Source organism: Sus scrofa, chromosome 17, assembly GCF_054392235.1.
Source record: "Sus scrofa isolate SSC_HxYL_T2T_F1_AM1 chromosome 17, Sscrofa_HxYL_maternal_Yorkshire_Landrace_v2.0, whole genome shotgun sequence".
Taxonomy (NCBI): domain Eukaryota; kingdom Metazoa; phylum Chordata; class Mammalia; order Artiodactyla; family Suidae; genus Sus; species Sus scrofa.
The window spans coordinates 35,323,181-35,347,415 of NC_139399.1; the positions used below are offsets into that span (position 1 = coordinate 35,323,181).

At 48.7% G+C, this 24,235-nt stretch overlaps 1 protein-coding gene and 1 long non-coding RNA gene across 30 annotated transcripts in view; one reads left to right on the forward strand and one right to left on the reverse strand.

Moving 5' to 3' along the window:
- Positions 1-24,235, forward strand: part of RIN2 (Ras and Rab interactor 2) — a 251,143-nt gene that overhangs the window by 212,308 nt on the left and 14,600 nt on the right. For 12 of the 29 annotated variants that reach the window (XR_014832907.1, XM_085004578.1, XM_085004569.1 and 9 more), the window contains 3 exons: positions 1,790-1,862; positions 6,881-6,972; positions 10,604-11,767. Coding sequence is in view for 28 of the 29 variants with exons in the window: in XM_085004578.1 (XP_084860704.1) it covers positions 1,790-1,862; positions 6,881-6,972; positions 10,604-11,767 (1,329 nt within the window). In the remaining variant the exon portion in view is untranslated. Of the gene's footprint in view, positions 1-1,741; positions 1,863-6,880; positions 6,973-10,603; positions 11,768-24,235 lie in introns of all 29 variants that reach the window. The other 17 variants (XM_085004588.1, XM_085004584.1, XM_085004590.1 and 14 more) reach the window with 2 other exon arrangements.
- LOC146395219 (uncharacterized) lies at positions 12,865-20,283 on the reverse strand. The gene is made up of 2 exons (XR_014832911.1): positions 20,067-20,283; positions 12,865-16,828 (listed from the first exon to the last, which is right to left on the reverse strand). It is a non-coding gene; the product is annotated as an uncharacterized LOC146395219 (long non-coding RNA).

The following is a 24,235-nucleotide window of genomic DNA, read 5'->3' on the forward strand; positions in this document are numbered from 1 at the left end:
TCTTCATCTGTGGTCCCTCCGGCCTGAACGTTTTTTCCTTTCTATTTTGTGAAGACCTTTGTCACGTCCCTCATCCCTTCCAGGTGACTTAAAGTGACTGAAAGGAGTTCCCATTGTGGCGCAGTGGTTAATGAATCTGACTAGGAACCATGAGGTTGAGGGTTCAGTCCCTGGCCTCGCTCAGTGGGTTAAGGATCCGGCATTGCTGTAAGCTGTGGTCTAGGTCCAAGTTACTCTCTCTTTTAAAAATGGCAGTTCTGGAGTTCCCCTTGTGGCTCAGTGGGCTGAGAACCTGACCAGTATCCATGAAGATGAGGGTTCTATCCCTGGCCTCGCTCAGTGGGTTAAGGATCCAGTGTTGCCACAAGCTGTAGTGTAGGCCAGCAGCTGCAGCTCCAATTCGACCCCTAGACCGGGAACTTCCATATGCCACAGGTGCAGCCATAACAATAAAAAGGAAAAATAGCAGTTCTCACTGCTACCCTTCTGGGGTAGTACAGTTAACGTCCATTTTACAGATGAGAAAACCGAGGCCCAGAGAAGTGAACCTGCCCTAAGTCAGTTCCCTTTGACTTACCTCGCTAAGTTGGGTGCACATGTATGTGTGTTTCTTTGTCTGCCTGTCTGTTGGCCGTGCTGTAGATGAAGAGATCTAGATGTGTTTGGGGGGCTCTAGAAATCATAAGCAAAGCAGTACAACCTAAGCGAGCAGTAAGCCAAATAAATGAGGCTGTGCAAGGAGGAGAAACTCAGCTGATGGAGGAAATGAGGCCTCTGAGGCCGATTGGATTGTTTCTGGGAAAACAGCTGCATGGGTGGCATTTCACCCAAGATGGTGGCCTGGGGGTGGAGAGCTGACATCAAGCCACACACTGTCCCATCATTTGTGGGGGTGGCGCAGCATCATGCCAGAACATCTCTTCTCATGGAAGCCTGCAGACTGGGTAGCAGTGGTGGGTGTGGGCAGGGCTCTCTAAGGAAAGGAATTTTAGACTCCTTCCTGCTGAACTGAACCCAGAGTTGATTTTTCAGGAACCTCGTGTCATCCTCCCCCAAGCTGCACGTTCCTTCTGTCTTGTGTCTTTACCAGAGGGGGCCCGTTTGGGCAAAGAGGACTGTGACCTAGGAGGTCCAGCCCAGGCGGTCAAGGGCAGTGGAGGCCTTGGGCTCCCCCAAGGCCCCTTGTGCGCTGATGGCCTCTCATTCCAGCCAGTCTGGCCCTTGACTCCACCCACCTTTCCATCCTGAACTTTAAAAAAAAGATAGTTGTGGGGGGAGGGAGTGGGATGGAGTGGGACTTCGGGGTTAGTAGATGCAAATCATTCCATTTAGAATGGATAAGCAGTGAGGTCCTTATTGGAACTATATCCAATCTTTTGGGATAGAACATGATGGGGGAATGAGATGAGAAAAAGAATGTATATATATGTATGCCTGGGTTGTTCTGCTGTATAGCAGAAATTGGCACAACATTGTAAATCAACTATAATTTAAACACACACACACAGACACACAAAAATATAGTTGTGCAATTTGAGTCTGTGCTGCTCTGTTTACCAAGCATTGGAGCACATGCTCCAGATGAGTCAGGGGCTGAACTTCTAGGCTCTTCTCTGGCCTGTGTCTGGCTTCCATGAGTCCTCGCACAGCTGGTTCCAATCAGCTGTGCAGTGGCCGATTGGTGGCACTGAGTTGGTCCTGCCGAGCAGCAGGCAACATCAGAGGGCCTTTCCTTTCCCAGGATGCTCGTGGGGACACTCAGCTGGTTTCCGAAATCTCTCTTTTCCAGCCTTTTCCCTGGAAGGCTCAGGAATCAGCTTTGCGGATTTATTCCGGCTCATTGCTTTCTACTGCATCAGCAGGTAAGGCCTCCTCGTCTCCTGATTTCAGGCCCCCGCTTGGTGCGTGCAGTGTAACCAGCCCTGGCTTTCTTGATTCAAGCCGGGCAGAGGGCTCTGGGGGGCTTGTGCCTATTGGATGACCCTGGAAAGATTGGCCCCTGGGGTGAAAGGGTCACCAGGTCCCCTGTGCCAGGCTAAAGATCAAAATAACTCCCCCAGCCCCTCCAAATGTAAGAGCTCACACACACACACACACACACACACACACACACACACACACACAGAGAGAGAGAGAGAGAGAGAGAGAGAGAGAGAGAGAGAGAGGCACCAGTGATGCATATCTGCAAATGTTCAAAGGTCCCTAATAATGTTTTTGAAAACTCCCCAGACTGTAAGTTCCCATTGTGGTTCAGGGGGTTAAGAACCCGACTAGTATCCATGAGGTTGCAGGTTCGATCCCTGGCCTCACTCAGGGGGTTAAGGATCCAGCATTGCTGTGAGCTGTGGTGTAGGTTGCAGATGTGGCTTGGATCTGGCATTGCTATGGCTGTGGCGTAGGCCTGCAGCTGTAGCTTGGTTTCAACCCCTAGCCTGGGAACTTATGTCTGTCACAGGTGGAGCCCTAAAAAGGAAACAAAAAAACTCTCCAGAGGATACAGGTCATTCTAGAAATTCTGGTTCCTTCAACCAGCCCATAAATCTTGCATCCATCTCCTTTAGACCCACTGGGCGCTCCTATTCTTTTCATAACTAAAGCGGCTATCTTAGCCTACATGATGTTATGCCCCAGATCCTGAAGTTAATGAGGGTCAGGAGGGTGCAGGTTGGGGGTGGCTTTCCTCTTTCTTTCTCTCTTGTTAGCCACCCCAGTTTTTCAAATCCGGGGTTCTTGCTGCGAGTCAGGTTTGAAACTCATTGTCTGCAGAGGTCAGCCTCGCCTCCTCTTAAGTAGCCAAGTTCAGTTGGCCCCCTGTGTTTTTCTGTGTGTCTGTTGTGGCCGATAGAGCAGACGGATGTGTGTTCCTGGGGTTGTCTGCAAAGATCAAGTCTCACACCCATCACACTCTTCAGCTGAGAAGCTTATTTGGGATCAGTTTATTTTGTGTTAATTTAAGGGTTGGGTTATTTCTCAAACATTGAGTTTGACGTTTGTTGTACCTGTTGGACTAGAGCCTTGATGGGGCCGGCGGGGAGACGACAGACACTAAGTGTTCACTCCTAGAGGTCCCCAGGCCAGGCCAGCAGGAGCCACAGTCAGTGGCCTGATGGGGGAGGCAGTTTCAGAGGGGGAGCCCAGGAGGAGGAAACAGGGGCTTCGCCTCCAATGGGGCCAGGGAATATCCTGCAGGGGGCACCACCTGCCAGGGTGTGGATGAGCCCTAAGCCAGTGCAGAAGGCCCCCCACCCTCCCCGGGATGCACACCTGATCCGCTGTGAGCCCTGGGAGGGACTTGCAACCCCCACATGTCAGTTAGAGGTGAGGTTGGCCAGTTTTTACACTTATAGTTTGCTTCTTGATAAGCGAGCTGTTGTTATAAAAGATGGCCCCACCTATAAAAAAGCAGGATGTGGCGGCAGTTTAGGAAAGATGGCATCTCTTCCCCCAGTGGGCATGATAGGCTGGCGGGTATGGCTGTCCAGGCTCCTTGATGCCCAAAGGGAATAAAATACATAGAAGCCTTGGAACCTTACAAAGCATAATGTGAACATCAGGTGCTCACAGGAAAATCTCAGCATTGACATTTTGTGATTGATAAAGTTAGCCTTGGCGTTCCCGTTGTAGCGCAACAGGTTAAGAACCCAGTTAGTATCCATGAGGATGCGGGTTCGAGCCCTGGCCTCACTCAGTGGGTTAAGGATTTGGCTTTGCTGAGAGCTGCGGGTAGGTCACATATGCGGCTCGGATCTTGCATTGCTGTGGCTGTGGGGTAGGCCAGCAGCTGTAGCTCCAATTCGACCTCTAGTTTGGGAACTTCCATGAGCCACAGGTGTGACCAAATAAATAAATAAATAAATTCCATCTTATCTTCTTTAGAAATACATCCTATAGGGCGCAAAAGTATTTTTAAAAATAAATCTAGATCATGCATGTGCTAAAACTCTCGAGTGAGACATTTGTTCCAAAGATGGCTTTATTTCATCTGTCATGCAAGTTTTAGAATCCAGGTGCCAGTGAGAAGGAAGACCCCCTTTTGTGCGTGTGAGGACAAGGTGCCATGACGTATCCTTGGCTGGCCTGGTGGGACAGGACTCATGTACAACATCTAATTTTCTAGTAGTTCAAAGCCTAAAACCACCTATTAGTGAATGACAGGTGTGGTTTCCTGTCACCTCTGTCATTGAGAAACACCAAAACCAAGCATGGAATGTTTAGGCTCTACGTACTCTACTGGGCAAAGTAAAACCTTAAAATAAACGTAGGTTGGTTTCGTTCTATGTGGCTCTTCCCCCACATCATCTAAAGAAACTAGGTTTTCATTAAGGCAGTACAGCCATGGAAACATATATTTGCACGGTGCTTTGATGTTACACAGCTCTGTTTCTTGTGAATCTTCATTTCTGACTATAATCAGGGCCACCGCTTCTCCTGGGCCAGGTAGCAGCTCTTATACAAAGGCTGCTGTCCCCTGAGGCTTTCCCCGCACCATCCAGAACAGATACAAGTAGGCAGTTAGAAAGAGGGGCTCGGAGGTGTAGGGGCAGATGGAAGGATCTCCTGGAAGCAAGAGGGGATGCGGGCTTGACGCCCCAGGAAAGAGGAACCTCCCGACTGCCAACTCCTAGCATTATGTGAGCCCACATGACGCTGTGACACTTTATTCATGTTTTGCTCTTTTCATCTACCTTACTAAATGGTTATTCATTGTCACCAGCTTCAAGGCTTCCAAAATTCTCCAGTTGTTCAGATTTAATCTGAGTCAAATGTTGCCTCATCTTACTGTAAACAACTAGTTGTTTGTTATAGTTATTTTCTTCCCTGGAAATGTTCAGGGCGTCTTGTAAAGACAAAACACAGGCAGGAGCTCCAAGCTTTGTCCTCACACACGCCACCCCAGCCACAGAGGTCTCCTTGCTGTTCTTTATACACGCCAGACCCTCTCCTACCCCAGGGCCTTTGCACCTGCTGCTTCTTCTGCCTGGAACATTCTGTCCTTCCTAGTTTACTCCTTGGCTACCTTTAGGTCTTCAGCTTAATGCCCCCTGCTCCTGGGGCCTTCCCTGGCCAACTCCCTTACTTGAACCCTCTTTCTTTTTCCCCTTTTGTACTTCACTTGTATCCGTGGCACACGTCCCCTTCTCATATGCTGTGAGTTGCATATTTGTTCACTGTCTGCTGGTGTCCTCTGCAGTGAAGCTCCTTGCAGGCAAGGACTTTGTTTTGCTCCCAGCACCTGGAACAGTGTCTGGAACATCATGGATATCCATAGACTTTGCCGAATGAATGAATGAATGAATGAACTCTTTGTAAGACCAATACCACCACTAAAAAAAGTAAGCCCTTTTCTGATAAGTCACCACTGTCATCGCATGTTCACTCATTCATTTATTCAGAACACACTCTCTCCCCATCTGTATCAGGCACGACCCAGTGCCAAGCCCCATGGGGATTTCATCAGTGCTTAGAGCATGATCCTAACCCTTGTGTATGAAGATGAGCAAATGTTTTTTAAGTCCACCTTTGCCCTTTTGAAAGAGCAGGAGGTCATGGTCCACGTGATTGCTGGTGGTGAGGCCAGCTCAGCTCCTTCCTCTTAGTCCTACTGGTCTGTGATGCTGCAACGTGAATGTTTCCTTGTCGAATGTGGCACCATGCTGCTTGGGGAGGGTTGTTGCATGAGGTCTTTAGAGCTGCCTCTGGCTCAAAGCACAGTCCAGGGGCAAGGCAGCAGCATGGCTGGGGAGCTTGGCAGAAATGCCGAACCTCCAGCCTTCCCCAGACCTCCTGAGACAGAGTGCAGTATCCCAAGACCCCAAGGACTCAAGTGCACCTCACAGGTAGAGAAGCACCAGCTTAGGACTCAAGAGGAAGTTCTGTCTCCAGCACACAAAGGACAGTGCATGGCTCCAGCTGAAAGATTTCACAAGTTCAACAAGCAAACGTTCCTGGAGAACCTGCTGTGTGTAAGGCAGTGAGATGATACACCTTGGTTAAGCATCCCGCATTCCTGCCCAGAGACTCCAGACCCAACCTTCAGAGTGTCTAGCAAATTGGTACCTAATGTTTTATTGGTATGACGGATCCACCAGCCTAGTCGGTGATTCTGATATTAACTCAAGAGATGGTTTAGCTACCCAGGAAAGCGACTTGGTCCTCGCTGCAGACACAGACACCATGAAGGGTGATCTCAGCTTGTCCTGAGTGTGTTAACACAGGCAGGAAGAGTGATCCCATAGTCCTGTCATCACTAAAGACAAGTTCTGGATGTGGTGTCTACATAGGACATTTTAAATAGTTTAAGCTATAGACAAACAACAAAGACCTACTTACAGCCCAGGGAAGTATATTCACTATCTTGTAATAATCTATAATGGAAAGGACTGAAACAGAATATGTCTGTGTGTGTGTTTCTGTGTGTTTATATATATATAAATGGAATCACTTTGCCATACACCCAAAGCATTGTAAATCAACTATTTTTCAATAATAAAATACAATAAAAATTAAATAAATAGTTTAAGCTAAAACATCCCAGAGTTCCCATTTGGCACACGACATCAAGAACTTGACTAGTATCCATGAGGATGCTGGTTTTATCCCTGGCCCCACTCGGGGGTTAAGGATCTGATGTTGCCATGAGCTGAGGTGTAGGTTGCAGAGGTGGCTCAAAGCCCACACTGCTGTAGCTGTGGTGGAGGCCAGCAGCTGTAGCTCCAATTCAACCCCTAGCCTGGGAACTTCCATATGCCACCAGTACGGCCCTAAAAAACAATAAATAAATAAATACGTAAAATAAAATAAAATACTCTAGGATAGAAATGAAAGTGAGAAATGGAAGCAAGTCATGTAATACATGTATTCTCTTTTTTTGAAAAATCAGGGATGTCCTGCCATTTACCTTGAAGTTGCCTTATGCTGTTTCAACAGCCAAGACTGAGGCTCAGCTTGAAGAACTAGCCCAGCTGGGACTAAGTAAGTGGGGGGCCCCCCGCCCGGTCTCTTGAAATGAACACATTGAGCAGAGCCAGTGTCAGGCTGGTGGGTGACACATCGTTACATCAAAAAGTAATCCTTACCTCCTTGGCAAAACTCCCCGAGGCCCCTGAGTCACCCCTGAGAGCCTTTCTCTAAGTCAGACGTTGAACCAGCTCTCAGAGGCGGGAGCCAGGTTCACCTGAGTTGCCCCCAAATTCTCCCCGGCATCACCTGTCAACGAGTTTGAGCTCCCCAAAGTGTCCATGTAGGGTGATCTGCATCCTGGGTCAAGTCTTTCTGTGGCACCTTGCCAAGGAAGGCGGGGCCTGGTGGACGGAAAGTCTGGCACTGGCATAGTCCCCCGGTAGGTTTTATCCCAGGGGAACACGAGGCACTGGCGGCACCTCTGTGCTTTGAGGAATCGACAGCACAGGCCTCCAGAGGAACATCTGTCTCACTTCCTCTCTCACTCAGTTCCTGCCCTGCCACGTCCCTTACTCTGCTGTACATCCTCGATGCAGCCAGCTGGGCACTCGCTTCCCCTCCTGGCTCTTTGCTGAGGCCCCCGAAGCCCAGCATCATGGATGCAGGGACTCGCCTCGGGACATAGGACTCCCCCAGTTTCTTTGTCCCATTGCCCTGGGGAACCTGTGTGGGCTTAACTTTTGCAAAAATGTTCCCCTTCTCGAAGGGAAAGGGGAATTCTCTTAAGATTTCAGGCCTTCAGGAACAACTGGGCCATGGTCTTTTTTTTTTTTTTTTTTTTTGCTTTTTAGGGCCGCACTTGTGGCAAATGGAGGTTCCCAGGCTAGAGGTCAAATTGGACCTACAACTGCTGGCCTGTGCCACAGCCACAGCAATGCAGGATCCAAGCTGCATCTGCAACCTACATCACAGCTCACGGCAATGCCAGATCCTTAACCCACTGAGCAAGGCCAGGGATCGAACCCTCAACCTCATGGTTCCTAGTCAGATTTGTTTCTGTTGTGCCACGACGGGAATTCCATAGAACTGCCATAGTCTTTTGAATGGCAGTTTGGGATTCTGGATTCAGGACCAGGATTCCCATCTCCTAGGAAACTGTGATATTTGACCCAACAAATAAAAAATCTATGTGTTACTCCTTTGGCAAGATTTCCTCTCAATCTGAGGAATTTGTTTTGAAACAGGTGCCGTTGCCAAGGGAGCCCATAAAATTTTGTAGGGAAGCCTGGAGGTATATTCACAGTCAGCTCTGAAATTTGGATGCATCTGTGTTGAGTGAGGCCTGTCTGATGGGCCATTGGGTTGTAGGACTGGGAAACAGAATCCTGGTAAAGCTATCAGGGCCTTGTAATGTCCCCACTGCCATCTCTGCCACCAAGCTTTATGCACCTTTGGAGAGAATTTAGAGCATTTCCTGAGTTGAAGGTAATATAATCCACTGGGTTGTTGACCTCCTAAAGACATGCCCTGGGTCCCCATGACCTTTGGTGGCCACCTGGCTCCGTGGTCGGCCTGCTGTGTGTACATCCTGCCAGGGGCCCGAGGACCCAGGTAACAGGGATGATACTTGATGTCCCTGTGAAGGGCAAGCAAAAGGAATCCACTCTGGTGGCCACTCTCCAGAGACAACCAAGCTCTCATTAGTGTATATTCAGCTTGTTAATTGTCAACATGCACTTTATCCATTTTGTGAAGAGACAGTGCTTCTTAAAATTCTGTGCCTCATTTATTTGTTCGTCCAGCAAGTAGTTCTGGAGGGTCCACTCTGTGGCAGGCACCACACCCTACAACCAAGGGTCCCTCCCCTCCCCCGCTTCCCAGGTGTACAGTCTGCATGGGAGACTGTACCTGGGAGCCAGGTGTGCTAAGCTTTATAAAGGCCTACAGCTCAACACACCAGGAGGCTAAGGGGGGGGCACTAAGGAGGTGAGAGCGGTTCTACCCAGGCCAAGAGAAATACGAAAAAGGCAAGCCAGTGTGTACTTTTCAATTTTCTAGTAAGCACGTTAAAGAAAATTCAAGGGGGAATTCATTTTTTATAATTTCTTCTTTTAGTATAGTATCTGAAATGTTGTTGCAATACATCATCCATGTTTTTAAAGTAGTAATAAAACATTTTACCTTCCTTTTTTCACACTGAGTGTTTGAAATCCAGCATGGCTTTTGTCCTTACAGCACACCTCTGTTCAGGCACTAAGTTTTAGGGGGAAATGCATGGATCTCTATTTAGATTTCCTCAGATTTGCAGTTGCAAAAGTGGTCACCCTGGCATTCTCACTGTGGCTCAGCAGGTTATGAACCCGACTAGTATCCATGAGGGTGCAGGTTCGATCCGGGGCCTCACTCAGTGAGTTCAGGATCTCGTGTGGCTGTGGTGAAGGCCAGCAGCTGCAGCTCCAATTCAACCCCTAGCCTGGGAACTTCCATATGTTGAGGGTGCAGCCCTAAAAAGACAAAAAAAAAAAAAAAAAGTACTCACATACCCAGGTTCCAAACAAACTGATGCTTCCCAGTAACTGAATTGAGTGTCAGTTTTGACCTTTAAGTTGATTTCCATGAAATAATATGGAAAATTGAGTCCCTCCATTGCACAAGCAAGATTTCTAGCGCTCACTGGCCGCAGGTGACTGTTGGCTGTCCTGTTGGACAGCAAAGAACAAGAGGGGAGGAAGACAAGAGAAAGTGGCGACTGAAGAGGCACTGCCAGGCATTCAGGGCACAGCTGGGGCAGAGCGGGCTCCAGCCTCAGCTTCTCCCCAGGCCCAGAACTAGCCTTTCCGGGTCCTTGGGAAAGAAACAGCTTCAGCAAACACAAAACAGCAAAGCTGTGGAGAGAGAATCACCTGTTCCAAATGAAAATGACCCCATCACTGCCTCTTTCCGTTTGCATGGAGCACAAGAGATATAGGCAATGTAGCTGCAGGAAGCAATGGGCACCCTCCCCTTCCAGAGAAGGATGAACCAAGCATGAATAGCCAAGGCCAGGAGGCCACAGGATTGGGAAGGATGGGCAGCAAACCACAAATGTAGATGGTCAAACTTGCACTCAACCTTCGTGTAAGCTGGCTGTCCTGTTTTTTTGCTGATGGGACCCATGAGTGTATTTTTCCTCCTTTTGGGTTTTAATGCTGAATGTGTAAAACCCCAGGCAGATTGTGTAACATCCCCCAGGCCCAGCTGCTGGTCCTGCCCATTAAGGGGGAACTGCCGAGCCCTCTGCAGAGGGCAGCCAGGGAGACGGGGATCAGAAAGGATGCCGCTGCTTTGCGGGCAGATGTGGTCTTCGTGGAGCAAGTGGGGAGCCCCGTGGCCTTTGCCCGGCTTGCACTGTCACCATCCCAGTTACTTTTGCCTCACCTGGGGAAGCCTGGGCCAGCTCTGTGCGCGGCTGAACCATCTTCCCTGGGCTTTGACGGTGAAAAGCCTCCAGGGCCTTCCCAAGAGCCCGCAGCTGGTCCTGGCAGCGTTTCTACCCTTTCCAGTAAAGGAATGTAGTTAAAGCAAGAGAGAGAGAAACACACTGCAGTGTAGCGCCTCCCCCTCCAGAGCCGAGTATTGCCCTGCAAGTGTGCTTTTTTTTTGTGAAGGAACAGCCCGAGTGCACTGTATTTACATTCTTGTGTTCACTGATAATGACTTTCAGATTTTTGGAGCTCTCCAGCTGACAGCAAACCCCCAAACCCTCCACCTCCCCATAGGCTTCTCTCCTCCGACGGCGTTGGTCCTGCCTCCCGCCAGCTCTGCCTTATAAATGGAGTGCATTCTATCAAAACCAGGGCGCCTTCGGAGCTGGACTGCAGCCAGACCAACGGAGCCCTCTGCTTTATTAATCCTCTTTTCTTGAAAGTGCACAGCCAGGACCTCAGCGGAGGCCCGAAGCGGCCCTGCACCCGGACTCCCAGCGCGAATGGCACGGAGAGGCCTCGGTCTCCCCCGCCCAGGCCCCCGCCACCCGCTATTAATAGTCTGCACACAAGCCCTCAGCTGCCCAGGAGCGCGGTCCCGGCGAGCATGCCGGAAACAGCCAGCCATCACCCACATGGGAACGTAGCTCTGCTTGGATCCAGACCAACCCCCGTCCCTCCACCCCGGCTCAAGAAGCAGGCTTCTTTTCTGGAGGCGGAGGGCGGCGCAAAGACCTTGACCGGCGGCCGGCCTCGCCTGGAGCCTGAGGGCCTGGCCCGCAGCGCAGGTGGGGCCCCGGCAGCAGAGGAGGTGCTGTTGGTGGTGGAGGAGGAGGAGGCCTCCGGGGATTGCACAAGGGCCCGGGCCGCCGCTGCCGCCTCTGCATCCCCATCCCAGCCCCTGTGGCGAGGAGGCAGACAGAGGCTGAGTGACATGAGCATTTCCACTTCCTCCTCCGACTCGCTGGACCTGGACCGCAGCATGCCTCTGTTTGGCTACGAGGCGGACACCAACAGCAGCCTGGAGGACTACGACGGGGAGAGCGACCAGGAGACCATGGCCCCCCCCATCAAGTCCAAGAAGAAGAGGAACAGCTCCTTCGTGCTGCCCAAGCTCGTCAAGTCCCAGCTGCGCAAGATGAGCGGGGTGTTCAGCTCCTTCCTCACCCCGGAGAAGCGCATGGTGCGCCGCATCGCCGAGCTGGCCCGGGACAAGCGCACCTACTTCGGCTGCCTGGTGCAGGACTACGTGAGCTTCCTGCAGGAGAACAAGGAGTGCCATGTGTCCAGCACAGACCTGCTGCAGACCATCCGGCAGTTCATGACCCAGGTGAAAAACTACTTGTCCCAGAGCTCCGAGCTGGACCCCCCCATTGAGTCGCTGATCCCCGAGGACCAAATAGGTAAGTACCCACCTCGCCTTTTTTTTCTTTATTATTAAAACAAGCAAACAAACAAACAAAAAAAACTGTAGCCTGGCCAAACAGTGCATCCTATGTCAGTTGTCTGGTAGTTTTCTCTGGTGTTTGAAACAACAACGCACTCTACCCCCGGGCTGATTTGAACTGGGATCGCAGCTGCTTGAGGCAGACGTCATATTATGCCTGACTTGGCTGCTATGTGCCAGGTTTGGACATGTTTTGGGGAACAATCGATGGGAAGGGCAGAACGGCTCTGTTTGGGGATGGAGCTTGCCTTCTGAGGGTCCGCTTGCCCCCTGATTTTGTGCTGTGCGTGTGACCCCCTGTTGAGTGTTTTCTGAACGTGGGTCTCTGCAGGCTCTGCAACCACAGAAAGGTGTCTTTAATGCCTTCTAAGAGGCGGCGGGTGTTTTGTGCTGCTTTGGTTGAAAGTGCCTTTTTTACATTCAGAAGAGGGCAGAGCTCATGGCTGTGTGGCTGGGTGAGTTTCCACAGTGACCACAACTGTATAACAAGCGCCAGCTCAGCAGAACATGACCCACGTCCAGAAGAAGCCCCCTGGGGACCCCCGCCCTGCCGCCTTCTCCCCAAAGGGTAACCGCCCTGCTGGCTTCCAGTCCTAGAATTCAGTAAGAAGCACTGTTTGGCAGTAAGGAAAAAAAAAATCCAAAGGACAGGTTTGTTTTTGTGTACTTTTTAAATAAGTAACATATTTGGAGGTCACATGAAAGGTGTTTTCTCCCAAGTCAAGGGGAAATTCTTTCTTCATAACCTCCTTGAAGGGCTGAGTTGCTAATCGTTACTTTGGCCAAGGGAAAATTGGATTTGGCAAGCCGTTTTTTTTCCAGGGCGAGAGTGTTAGGGGATTTTTTTTTTCTTTTTTTTTTTTTTTTTTTTTAATTTCAGAAGGTTGACTCTGAAAGGCTAATTTCAGAAACTTCATTCACTGGGCAGCAGCAGCCAAAAGAGTTACCAAACATTTCCAAGCGGTTCATAAAGCAAAACCCAAATGTCTTCTTTCTGATTGGGTCTGTTTGTCAAAAGTAGTAAACAGTGTCTGGTAGCAAGTGCTCCTTCTCTTTCCCTCCTCCCTCCCTCTCCCTCCTCCCTCCCTCTCTCTCTTCTTTAAGTGAGTTTCAGCAGCTTTTTCATTTTGTCGCAAAGAATCAAAGCCGTGTTTGTTTTCCTGGGGCTTGCGCCTGGGCTGGCGGGGCGGGGCTAGGGCTGGGGTGCTGAACTGAAGGCTGGAAAGAATGTGCCCCAGGATGAGCCTTAATGATAGAAAAGCCTCAGGAAGACGGAATAGGCGTGCAGGCTGCCTCTGTCCTTGTCCCCGCCAGAGCCTGCTTCTCAGGAGAGACTGACTCAGAGCCTGAACCTACAGGAGTAGCTTCCTCTGGGGGCACCCAGGCTAGCGAGGCGGGCGCTGATGTCAGCACTGGGCTATGCAGCGGGCAGCGCCAGCCAGCCCACGGAGACTAGGCCCCTCCCTGGGGACCAGGCCTTCCCTTCCTTCCCCGCCGCCGCTGCTCTGAGTATCCGGCCAAAGGACCAGTCCCGGGAAGCTCTCCTGCCAGCTTCTTTGAGATGGAGGTTCACATTGGGTTCTTGCTCTTGCAGCAGGAGATCTCATTTTCTCCAAACACAAATTTAAATTTGGCCAGCTGCTGCTGCTCCAAGAAGGATGCAGCTTTCAGTTTAAAATCTAAGGCCATAAGGAGAAGGGAAGCTGACATCGAGGGCATCCCTAATTTGAACCAGGCCACCTATCTAAGCAATTGCAGTGGGTCCTGGCCTGAGCCCTGTGACACAGGTACCTGTGTGCCGTAGGGCAAGGCAGGGCTCTGCCAGGTGCAGCCTGGTGTCCCAGGGCCACCCCAGCCAGGAACTAGCGCTTGAAGCATTTGAACTTCCTTGTGTCAGATGCAAAGCCCATGTTGTTTAACCTCATCCCCTGCTGCTGCCTATGTTCCTATTTTCTCATCAGAAATTCAGGGGTATGGAAAAAACTTTTGATTTTGTCTGTACCTAAAATGAATACAATGATATATGTCCACTATAGCTAAATTAAAACAAATTGTAAGTGTTTTTCATTTTAAACATTAAGAGGAATTGGACTAGTAGCCTCCCCCCTCCCCTTTTGAGTAGGTAGCTTAGACGGGTGTGGCCTGCCTGAGGCTTGGCATACTTTTTTATTGGTTTGTTTTGGTTTTTTAAGTTTTTGCATGAAAGCAGACACTTCACCCTATCTGTTGCTTCTCCCATGAAACCATTATTCTGTTTTGAAAGTGCAGTGAATGTGCTGGACTTTCGAAATTAAGAGGAAGGCAAGCCAAAGCAGAGGGTGACCTGGGAAACGCCTGACGTGCTCAATTAGAGGGCAAGATGTGCTCTAATTATTAGAAAACCAACTCTCTTAAATGTGCAAGTTTAGATTAGGGCTTTGGCAAGAAAATGGACTTAGTCTAATTGTCTGCTTTATGTGTTTCTCAATGAAAGTCTCACCAGCTTATGACTAAAGGAGCCTCGTACTCAACTGGAGGTTGGTCCATTTGTGTAGATTTTGCCTGTATTCTGGAATTTTTGCAAATTCAAGAATGGAGGCCAAGGTGCATAAAGTGGTTTGTATAGGGTTATGCTGCTGGTAAGCAGGGGAGTCTGGACTCAACCCCCCACTCCACCCCTCACCCATTGTCTGCTCATTCCCACCAATCTCCACTTCCTGGGAGGTTGTAATTCCCTCTGAATGGATGCGCTTTGAATGCCACCCCCAGAATTCCAAGCCTCCGATTTGTTCAGAACAGCTGTCTACTGATGCTCCTAAGGCTTTTCAAGAATGCCAGTTGGGTTTCTTTGCTTTGAAAAAAATCTAGTCCTCTCTTCCCTTCCCACAGCTTCTGAGGAAGAGAGCTCTGAACCAGGAGGTGGGGAGTTAAGTCCTCGATTTACAGAATCCCATACTGAAATCAAGGAAGGGGAAGAAGGTATCTCATGGGTTTAACCCACGTAGCATTACTGCCATTGTTCACATGTGAGAAATGACCGCCTGCATGCGTGGGTATATGCATGTAGTGTGTGGATCCCATGCTAATCTGTCTTCTTCAGAGAGGGATTCTTCAGTTTCAGAGAGAAAAGCCAATGAAAAAGCCAAATAGCTCTCACTCACTGCCACTTTGTCCATGTGCTCCTGTCACAGGCCGGTAGTTCCACGCTTTCTAAGTGAGAATCAAATGATGAACAATCAGAAGTGAAAAACCATCTCTAAACGGTTGTGCTCCATCATGGAGAATGTGGCTTCTGTTCAGACTAGTCTTTGAAGGAAGCACTTCCCCACCAAGCTCTGCTGTTTAGAGGTTCTTGAATCAATGTGAGTTGATTGACACTAGCTTTGCTCACCTGTTTGGAGGGTAAAATGGGATGGGAGCCCAGGCCAGGCAGCTCCCTCTTGATTCTAGGACCACGTATTGCGCTTCCCTTGGAGGAAGCTCTCCAGTCCCCACCCCATGAGAGTGATACATGGAGGGACAGACGGCTGCTTTAACAAAGCCCGTACATGCTTTGGCATCCTCCTCAAAAGCCCAGGACCATTGATTTCATCGACAGAGTGAGGTGTCCTCACCACCAGTGTGTCCCGCCCTGTAAGGTACAGTCAGGGTATATTGCTCATTATTCCAACACACGCTCCTCATTGGTAGGTTTTCACATCACACCACTCTTGTTTCTGTCTCTTCCAACCAATAGGAGAAACTGACTCAAAGTTTCTGGTAGAGAAATCTACACTTTGCAGAACTTGTTGCATTTTTGTGGTTAGTGTTTTGATGCTTTTCAAGGAAAAGAATTTTTATTTCTGATGTGATGTTAATCTTGGGAAATCCCTCTGTTTTCAAGTCTTCTTCTTCTTCTTTTTGTTTTTTTTTTGGCTGCACCCATAGCATGCAGAAGTTCCCGGCCAGGGATTGAACCTGCACCATAGCTGTGTCCCAAGCCATAGCAGTGACAACCCCAGATCCTTAACCTACTATACCACCAAGGGAACTCATGTTTGTAAGTCTTATTTCAAGAAAAACAGGAAGTTCCTATAGTGGCTTAGCGGTAATGAACCCGAGCAGGATCCATGAGGATGTGGGTTTGATCCCTGGCCTCTCTCCTTGGGTTAAGGATCTGGTGTTGCTATGGCTGTGGCATAGGCTAGCAGCTGTAGCTCTGATTCAACCCCTAGCCCGGGAACTTCCATATGCCTCAAGTGTGGCCCTAAAAAGCAAAACAACAACCAAAAAAAAGCAAAAAGAAAGTAAGAAAAGCAAAATTTTGCCAACTCTAAAAATGTTAGTAACTCCAAATTTCCTATTTCATTCAAATTGTCCTCAGACTACCAACAAAGATACAACTAAGACAACTGTATTCCTAAAAGTCAGTCGGGAAGATCAAGACATTGTTTTGCTTTCTTTAATGGCTGTCAAAATGTGTATTTTCTCTGAAGAACGTTTTAATTATTTGAAGGAAAAGTGTCCTTAAACTCAATTCCCACATATTTCAAAGAGAACATCAATTTACATATACGTGTGTTTCATTTTTGAATAGAGAAATGATACTGAAATGCGGTTAGACACCAGAGAGCAGAGCTTGAATAAGAAAGGGGGGCTGAGGTCATTCTTGGGACCTTGAGCAATTACTCCTACTTTGCTTCCCATCATTTTTTTAATGAGCATGGAGGTCTGGCTCAAGCTTCTGTATCAAATGTGACTGGCTTTTAATTTTTAATTCAGCATTTGGTTTAAGCCCTTGAGTTATTATATTATCTGCTCTTTGTTAGATAGAGGGGTTTTTTTGTTTGTTTGTTTTTTGTTTGTTTGTTTGTTTTTGCTTTTTATGGCCACATTCGTGGCATATGGAGATTCCCAGGCCAGGGGTCGAATTAGAGCTACAGCTGCCAGCCTACACCACAGCCATAGCAACACAGGATCCGAGCCACGTCTGCGACCTACGCTACAGCTCATGGCAATGCTGGATCCTTAACCCTCTGAGCAAGGCCAGGAATTGAACCTGCACTCTCATGGTTCCTAGCCAGATTAGTTTCTGCTGCACCACGACGGGAATTCCCTAGATAGAGTTGTTTTGAAAGTTGTGGCCAGAGACTCATAGTGGGGCCAAGTTGAGATTAAAACCTTGACTCTAACTTCTGAGCTAGCCCACATGTCCAAATCACCTGGAAGAAATGACTCTCCTTGTATGTTAACAGGGGGTAGAGAGAAGGAGAAAGATGGACTTCTTGCAGCATATTAAAAGAATGCCTATATTATTTTTGAAAATTAGTTTAAATAACTAGAAGAACACAGCAAGAAGCCCCTCTTTGCCCCACAGGCATCATTTGTTGTGTAAATTTTACTTTAGGGCATCAACATTGGGTTCGTTATGTTATGTCAAGCAAAAGAATGTTCAAAGCCCTGGAGTTAAGAGTGTCTGCTCAGGAGTCCCTGATTCTGAGATGTTCGGAGCGAGGGAGCTGTCACCTCCCAATTCACAGAGCTCTGCTGACCAAGCGGGGGTTGGGGGACGGCATCCCAGAATGAGGTACATGGAGATATCTGTGCTAGAGTGTTTTCTGACTATATTCCTAGGATCTTCCATCTTGAGGGAGATGAGCACTTCTCAGGAAGGGAACACCCCCAGGTAAGAGGAGAATCCACGTAGGAACTGAGAGCACAAGCAAGGAACACTTGAAGGGCCAGGTGGAAGCATCAGAACCTTTACATTACTGTCTTGGCAAGAGGACGGCTCTTATTGGCTGCCTTGGTGAGGCCAGCACCCAATGGAAGAGCCTCATCGTCAGGCCCCATCCCTGGCCCAGTCTCCTGGTGGGGACCACATCCTGCAGGCATAGCCCTACTCCCACCCTAGACACACATCCACGCGGAGGTTCTCATTTATCATCCAGGCCCAGGGGCTTCTTTTAGAAGCCACAAGTCTCAGTCCATGCCCTCTGTTGAGTCAGAGAGTATGTATTAAATGCATCCTGTGTTTTCAGTAAAACAAAGTGGCAGAGGCCACCATGGTTTACAGAGCACTTTTATGCCCGGGGTCCCCCCTTAAACCCTCTTACTGCCTCGGGATGCTCCATTCGTAGCCTCACTTTTATAGATGAGGAAACAGAACAGCCTCTCAAAATCAGGCCAGGATGCAAGTAGGACCAAAGCCAATTCATGTGGCTGCTTTTCCTGCCCCTCTCATGGTAGCTGTCACAACAGAGGGTCCTGCTGTCCACAATGACTCCTCATTGATGGTGTCCTCTGGGCTCACCAGCACAAGACCCAGCTTGCCAGGTTTCTGCTGTATAAAAACGTCCCTCCCCTTTCCATACTCTGTTCTTCAGAAGCAAGCCCCGAGGCACTGTCCACACTCAAAGGGTGAGGGTAGAATTCAAACTCATCTCCCTGAGGCCAGAGGGTCTCCATAAATGATTTAGAATTTTCCCTGTAAGGAAGATTGGTCTCTTCCCCATTGCTTTCACTTTTTTAATATATATAGCTATTTTTCTTTCACCCACCTCCTAGGTTTGCTTTTTTTTTTTGTCTTTTTAGGGCCATACCCTCAGCATGTAGAGGTTCCCAGGCTAAGGGTCTAATCAGAGCTGTAGCTGCCGCCCTACACCACAGCCACAGCAGCACAGGATCCGAGCCACATCTGCGACCTACAGCACAGCTCACGGCAATGCCGGATCCTTAACCCACTGAGCGAGGTCAGGGATCGAACCCACAACCTCATGGTTCCTAGTCGGATTTGTTTCTGCTGTGCCATGATGGGAACTCCACTGCTTTCATGTTTAATGGCCTTTTACTAGAAGGCACTGATGTATGTCTGATGAATTTCATACATAAAGTATTGCATGAAAGCAGCCTATGCTTCTGCAGAATGCCCTTGCTAGGAGCCCACCAACGTGAACAAAAATATAAACAAATGAATCACCACTCCAGTGCTTGTCATCTTTATTTTGATGTCATCTCTGCTGGGCTGGCATGTTTGCTCATCTGAAATAGGGCTGGTGGCTCTATTCCCATCACCCAGAAAGACACACATCTGCCCTAGACACTCAGCTCATCTGTGGTTTTGAGCTTTGAAGTGGGGTCAGAATGAGGTTGTGACAAAACACTGGGAGTTTTGGGACAGGAAAGCCCCAGACTTCAGCTCTTCAGTCCTTGTACCTGTGGGTGGGAGGGGCTGCTGAAGAGGATGTGGCAGGAGAGAGAACAGTGTACCATTGTCCTTTGGTAGCTGAGGGGGTTGGGTTCCAGGACACCCATGGACACCAAAGGCCTCGGATGTTCAAGTCCTTTATATGAAATGATGCAGTGCTTGCATATAAGCTATGCACATGCTCCATGTACTTTTAAATCACCTCCACATTCCTCATAATACCCAGTACAGTAGAAGTGTTTTGTAAGTTGTTGGTCGTGTGCAACAAATTCAAGTTTGGCCTTTTGGAACTTCCTGGAATTATTGTTTCCTGAATATTTCCATCCATGTTTGGTTGAAACCACTGATGCGGAACCTGCGGATGCAGGGGTGGGGGAGGAGGTGCCACCTGTACGGGAAGCCAGGTGACTTTTCAATTCATCAAACCAAGTCAACCACAGCTGGCACAGAACACAACAAAACCAGTCATCCTGGTGTCCTTCAAAGGCATACGCCCACAGTCAAGAACAGAGGGAGCCAGCGATGTTTGCCCGCTTACTAGGCGTCCAGCACGTACAAGGTGCTCATTATGTAGGTGTTGCGCAGTCCTCCTAGCAGTCCCACTGGGAGGTTATGAGTGGCCCCATTTTACAGATGAGGAAGCTGAGGCCTGCAAAGTTCATCTTCTTCCCTCAAAGCCACGAAGTAGAACACCACTCATTAGGACCTCACATCTTACCTGGGGGCTGCTAGGACGCCAGGTACTGTTTTTTATGGGGAGTGTGTAGAGAGGGCTCACCAAGTGTTCCTGCGGCCCAAGTGTCACATCTCAGCTCTGCTGAGGAGGGGGGACACATTTCCCATCTGCAGGGCAGGAGAGGGTGGTAGTTCAGAGCAAGGGCTCAGGCTGGACTGTAGGTTTCCAGTCCCACCTCTGTGGTTGCTGAGCTGTGTGTGTCTCGTCCTGTGTCTTAACCCCTCTGTGCTTCCATCTCTTCACCTGCAGCAGGGCTACTGGACAGCACTGTGTCTTTAATCCAGTTATGCAGTTAAAGAAAAGTATGTGGGAGTTCTCGTCGTGGCGCAGTGGTTAACGAATCCGACTAGGAACCATGAGGTTGCGGGTTCAATCCCTGGCCTCACTCAGTGGGTTAAGGATCCAGTGTTGCGTGAGCTGTGGTGTAGGTCGCAGGTGTGGCTGGGATCCCACGTGGCTGTGGCGTAGGCTGGTGGCTACTGCTCCGATTCGTCCCCTAGCCTGGGAACCTCCATATGCCATGGGAGCAGCCCTAGAAAAGGCAAAAAGATTTAAAAAAAAAAAAGAAAAAGAATCCCTGGAGAAGAGTGAGTATTAATTTAGTTTTGTTTTAATGATCGGTCACATCATTGCTGCTGCTCTGTCTTTCCTGCCACGGGCGAGGATTTGATGGCAATTCAGAAGTTCAAGGCTGTGACAGTGAGAGAGAGATGAGGTGACGTGGCCAGAGTCCCTTAGGAAGGCAGAGCCTGGCTGCTGAGCCACCTCCTCGCATTCTTTCTAAGATGGGCCGCCTCTCTGAACCTCAGCCTGGGCTCTCGATTCCCACTCAGCAGTGGTGGGAGAGCAGAAAGCATTGAAACCAAGCTGATGAGTGATCCTGTCCTGTGATGGTTTCCTGTCTCATGTCTGTCTCTGGAGTCTGTGCTGCTGATCAGAGTGAAGGCCTCTGTTCCTCATTCCTGACAAGGGGGCGACCACTTTGCAGCACTAAAGGTCGAGGCAGTCACCTCTTCCTGCCTGGTCAGGTCACCCTAAGGCAGGGAGCTCCAAGCCACTGCCCTGCCCCTTGCTGCTTCCCTCCCTGGATGAGCTTTGGGACCGATCAATTGGCTTGCTCTAAATATTCCCAGGAAACGTATTTCTAGTTGGTTATTTAGTTAGCAGTTGGTTATCTAATATTCAAAATGTTGTAGCTCAACCAATTCTGCAGTGTTTTCTTGTTTCTATGTTTGTTAAGAAACACAGTTGGAGTCCCCGTCATGCCTTAGTGCTTAGCGAACCCAACTAGTATCCATGAGGACGCAGGTTCAATCCCTGGCCTCACACAGTGGGTTAAGGATCTGGCGTTGCCGTGAGCTGTGGTGCAGGTTGCAGACACAGCTCAGATCCCAGGTTGCTGTGGCTGTGGCATGGGCCGGCAGTGGTAGGTCCGATTCAACCCCCAGCCTGGGAACCTCCATATGCCTTGGGTGTGGACCAGAAAAGAAAAGAAAAGAAAACACAGTTGATATAACCAGAGTTCTTGAGTTTGAAACCTGGCTGCCCCGCTTGCTATCTGTGTGGCATCAATCTCTAGGGGTTTCAAAGAGGTTAATCTTCCGGCCATGGGTTCGTTGGAGGATGTGAAGTGTCAGTGCCTAGAACCACATCATTCTTGGATTTCAAGGATCCAGAGATGATAGAAAACAACAGACAGTACTGATTTATAAGCAGTGTGACCGATCTGTTACTTCTTTTTTTGCTGAGCTAACCCACATTCTGAAAGATTTTCTGTTCCTTTTGCTCCCTAAAATCATTTTCCCCTCTTTGTGAGCAGAACTTTTTTTTTTTTTTTCCTACTGGAGAGAACCACTCAGGTCCTGGGTTCCTGTCATTTGAACTTTTTTTTTTTTTTTCTTCTATTTCTTATGCTTATTTAAGGATTTGCAGGAGTCGTGGTTGGGAGGAAAGTTCTGGAAAAGAATGCCAAAAGACCAGTCTTTCTGATTTCTAAATTATGGCTTTCAAAAAACGTACTACATTTTTTTTTTTTTTTTTCATTTGGGGCTTTCAGGGGATGGGCACATGGCAACAGGTCCCAGGTTTCAACTCTCCTAGCGGATTACTACAGCCCCATTTGCCCCTAAGAGTGGAGTTTATGGCACAAAGGCCAGAGACCCTTCCCTGGGGACACGGATGAGTTCCACAAGAGGCCCGCTTAGCCTGCTGGTCATGAATGCTTTGCTGTCGCCCCCAAGAACAAGCATTTGTAGATGTAATTTGTGTGATCGCTCTGACCCAGAAGTGACCAGGCTCACTCGGAAGTTAAAAGTTGCTGGAGTTCCCATGGTGGCTCAGTGGTAGCAAACCCAACCAGTGTCCATGAGGATGGGGGTTCGATCCCTGGCCTCGCTCGGTGGATTAAGGATCCAGTGTTCCCGAGAGCTGCAGCGTAGGTCACAGACGTGACTCGGATTCCGTGTTGCTGTGACTGTGGCGTAAGCTGGCAGTTGCAGTTCCAATTTGACCCCTAGCCTGGGAACTTCCATATGCCATGGGTGCAGCCCTAAAAATACAAAAAGAAAAATTGCCCTTGGGGTTCAAAGTGAAAATCCCAGGCTGATCTCCAGGCGTTTTCTGTTGGTTTGATTTACACACAAGGTTATTGAGGTTTCACTTACATCCATAAAGTGTGCAGACTTCGTGCTCAGCTCAGCAGTTACTCACACGTGTAGCCACCACCCAGATCCAGACAGGGACCATCTCCATCCCCCGAAGTGTCCCCCCCCCCCAAAGCCAAGTTCGTTCCTAAGGGCGACTGCCATCCTGACCTGTCATTGTGGATTGAATTTTGCATAGACGATGTGCTAAAAGGGACAGGCTTCTATGTCTGGCTTCTTTCACACAGATTGTACCTTGGAGACAGTCTGCTGCATCTGGAGCAGAAGTGTGGTCTTTTTCTTGGAATGAATCTTCCATTGTCTGAATTCCATTTTCTGAATTCCATTGTGTGACTATATCCTTGCGTCCATTCCACTGGGACCGGCCTTTGAGCGGTTTCCAGTTTGGGGCTGTTGTGAATTATACTGCTACCAACATTCATGTGTGTTCCTGGTTAATGATTGATGGGACTTTCACCCCCCTTGGTGACTTCCCAGCAGAGCAGTGCACACCAGAAATATAGCTTGGGAACCTTCGGATAGAGGAATGAACCAGTGAAAGTTTATAGAACACCTTGAACTTTAAAGCTAAGAAATCGTTGGAGTTCCCGTCGTGGCGCAGTGGTTAACGAATCCGACTAGGAACCATGGTGTTGCGGGTTCGATCCCTGGCCTTGCTCAGTGGGTTGAGGATCTGGCATTGCCGTGAACTGTGGTATAGGTTGCAGACGCAGCCCGGATCCCGCGTTGCTGTGGCTCTGACGTAGGCTGGTGGCTACAACTCCGATTAGACCCCCTAGCCTGGGAATCTCCATATGCTGTGGGAGCAGCCCTAGAAAAGGCAAAAAGACAAAAAAATAAAAAAATTTAAAAAAAACTTAAGAAATCATTGACTTTGAAAAGCAGAATAATTGGTTGTGTGACCTTGAGCAAACCATTAGACATTTCCAAGGCTCACTTGCCTCCTCTATAAAAAGGGCATAAGAGTAATATTATGCAAAAATAATAGAGTTACCATAAGAATTTGATGTGATCATGAAATAAAGAATTAAGGTCAAGCCCAACCCATCTAGACAGTCAGTGTTAATTGCTATTATTGATTTTTTTCATCATAATGACCATTTGGGTTGAACTCAGAAATACTGTATGACTTTATATAAGTTTATTAAAATAATATAACTAATGCAGACTAAGTAATATGTTTGTTTGTTTTTGTCTTCTTAGGGCCACACCTGCCGAATATAGAAGTTCCTAGGCTAGGGGTCGAATCGGAGCTGCAGTTGCCTGTCTACACCACAGCCACAGCAACACCAGATCTGAGCCGTGTCTGCGACCTACACCACAGCTCACAACAATGCCAGATCCTTAACCCACTGAACAGGGCCAGGGATGGAACCCATGTCCTCATGGGTGCTAGTCAGCTTCGTTACTGCTGAACTATTCTGGGAACTCCCAAGTAATGTGTTTTAATGCCAGATAGGAGGGGAAGCTGTTCTGTTTTTCTGCTTCCTTTATAACCTCTTTTGCTTCAACCTTGATTTCTATAGGTATGTCTGGCTTAGATTTCTGTTTGTCCCTGACTTTCTAATAACAGCTGATTGGATTCAGTGTGATCTGATCTGTGTCAGGAATTCCAAAGGCCAGAGAAGTAAGTCAACTATTTCCACGGATCCGTGGGCTTCCAAGATGAAATTGCATCAAAGTGTTGTATATGAGGTGTGATTGCTACCCAGGGAGCTAGCTGAAGGGGACACCTTGGAGATGTAAAAGCTGTTGCAGAAGAAGCAGAGACTTAATCACTATACACACCATCTCTGGCCCAGACCTTCTGATTCGTGGCCCAGGTCATTGGACCACCAGTCAAGGCAGCTACTTCATTGG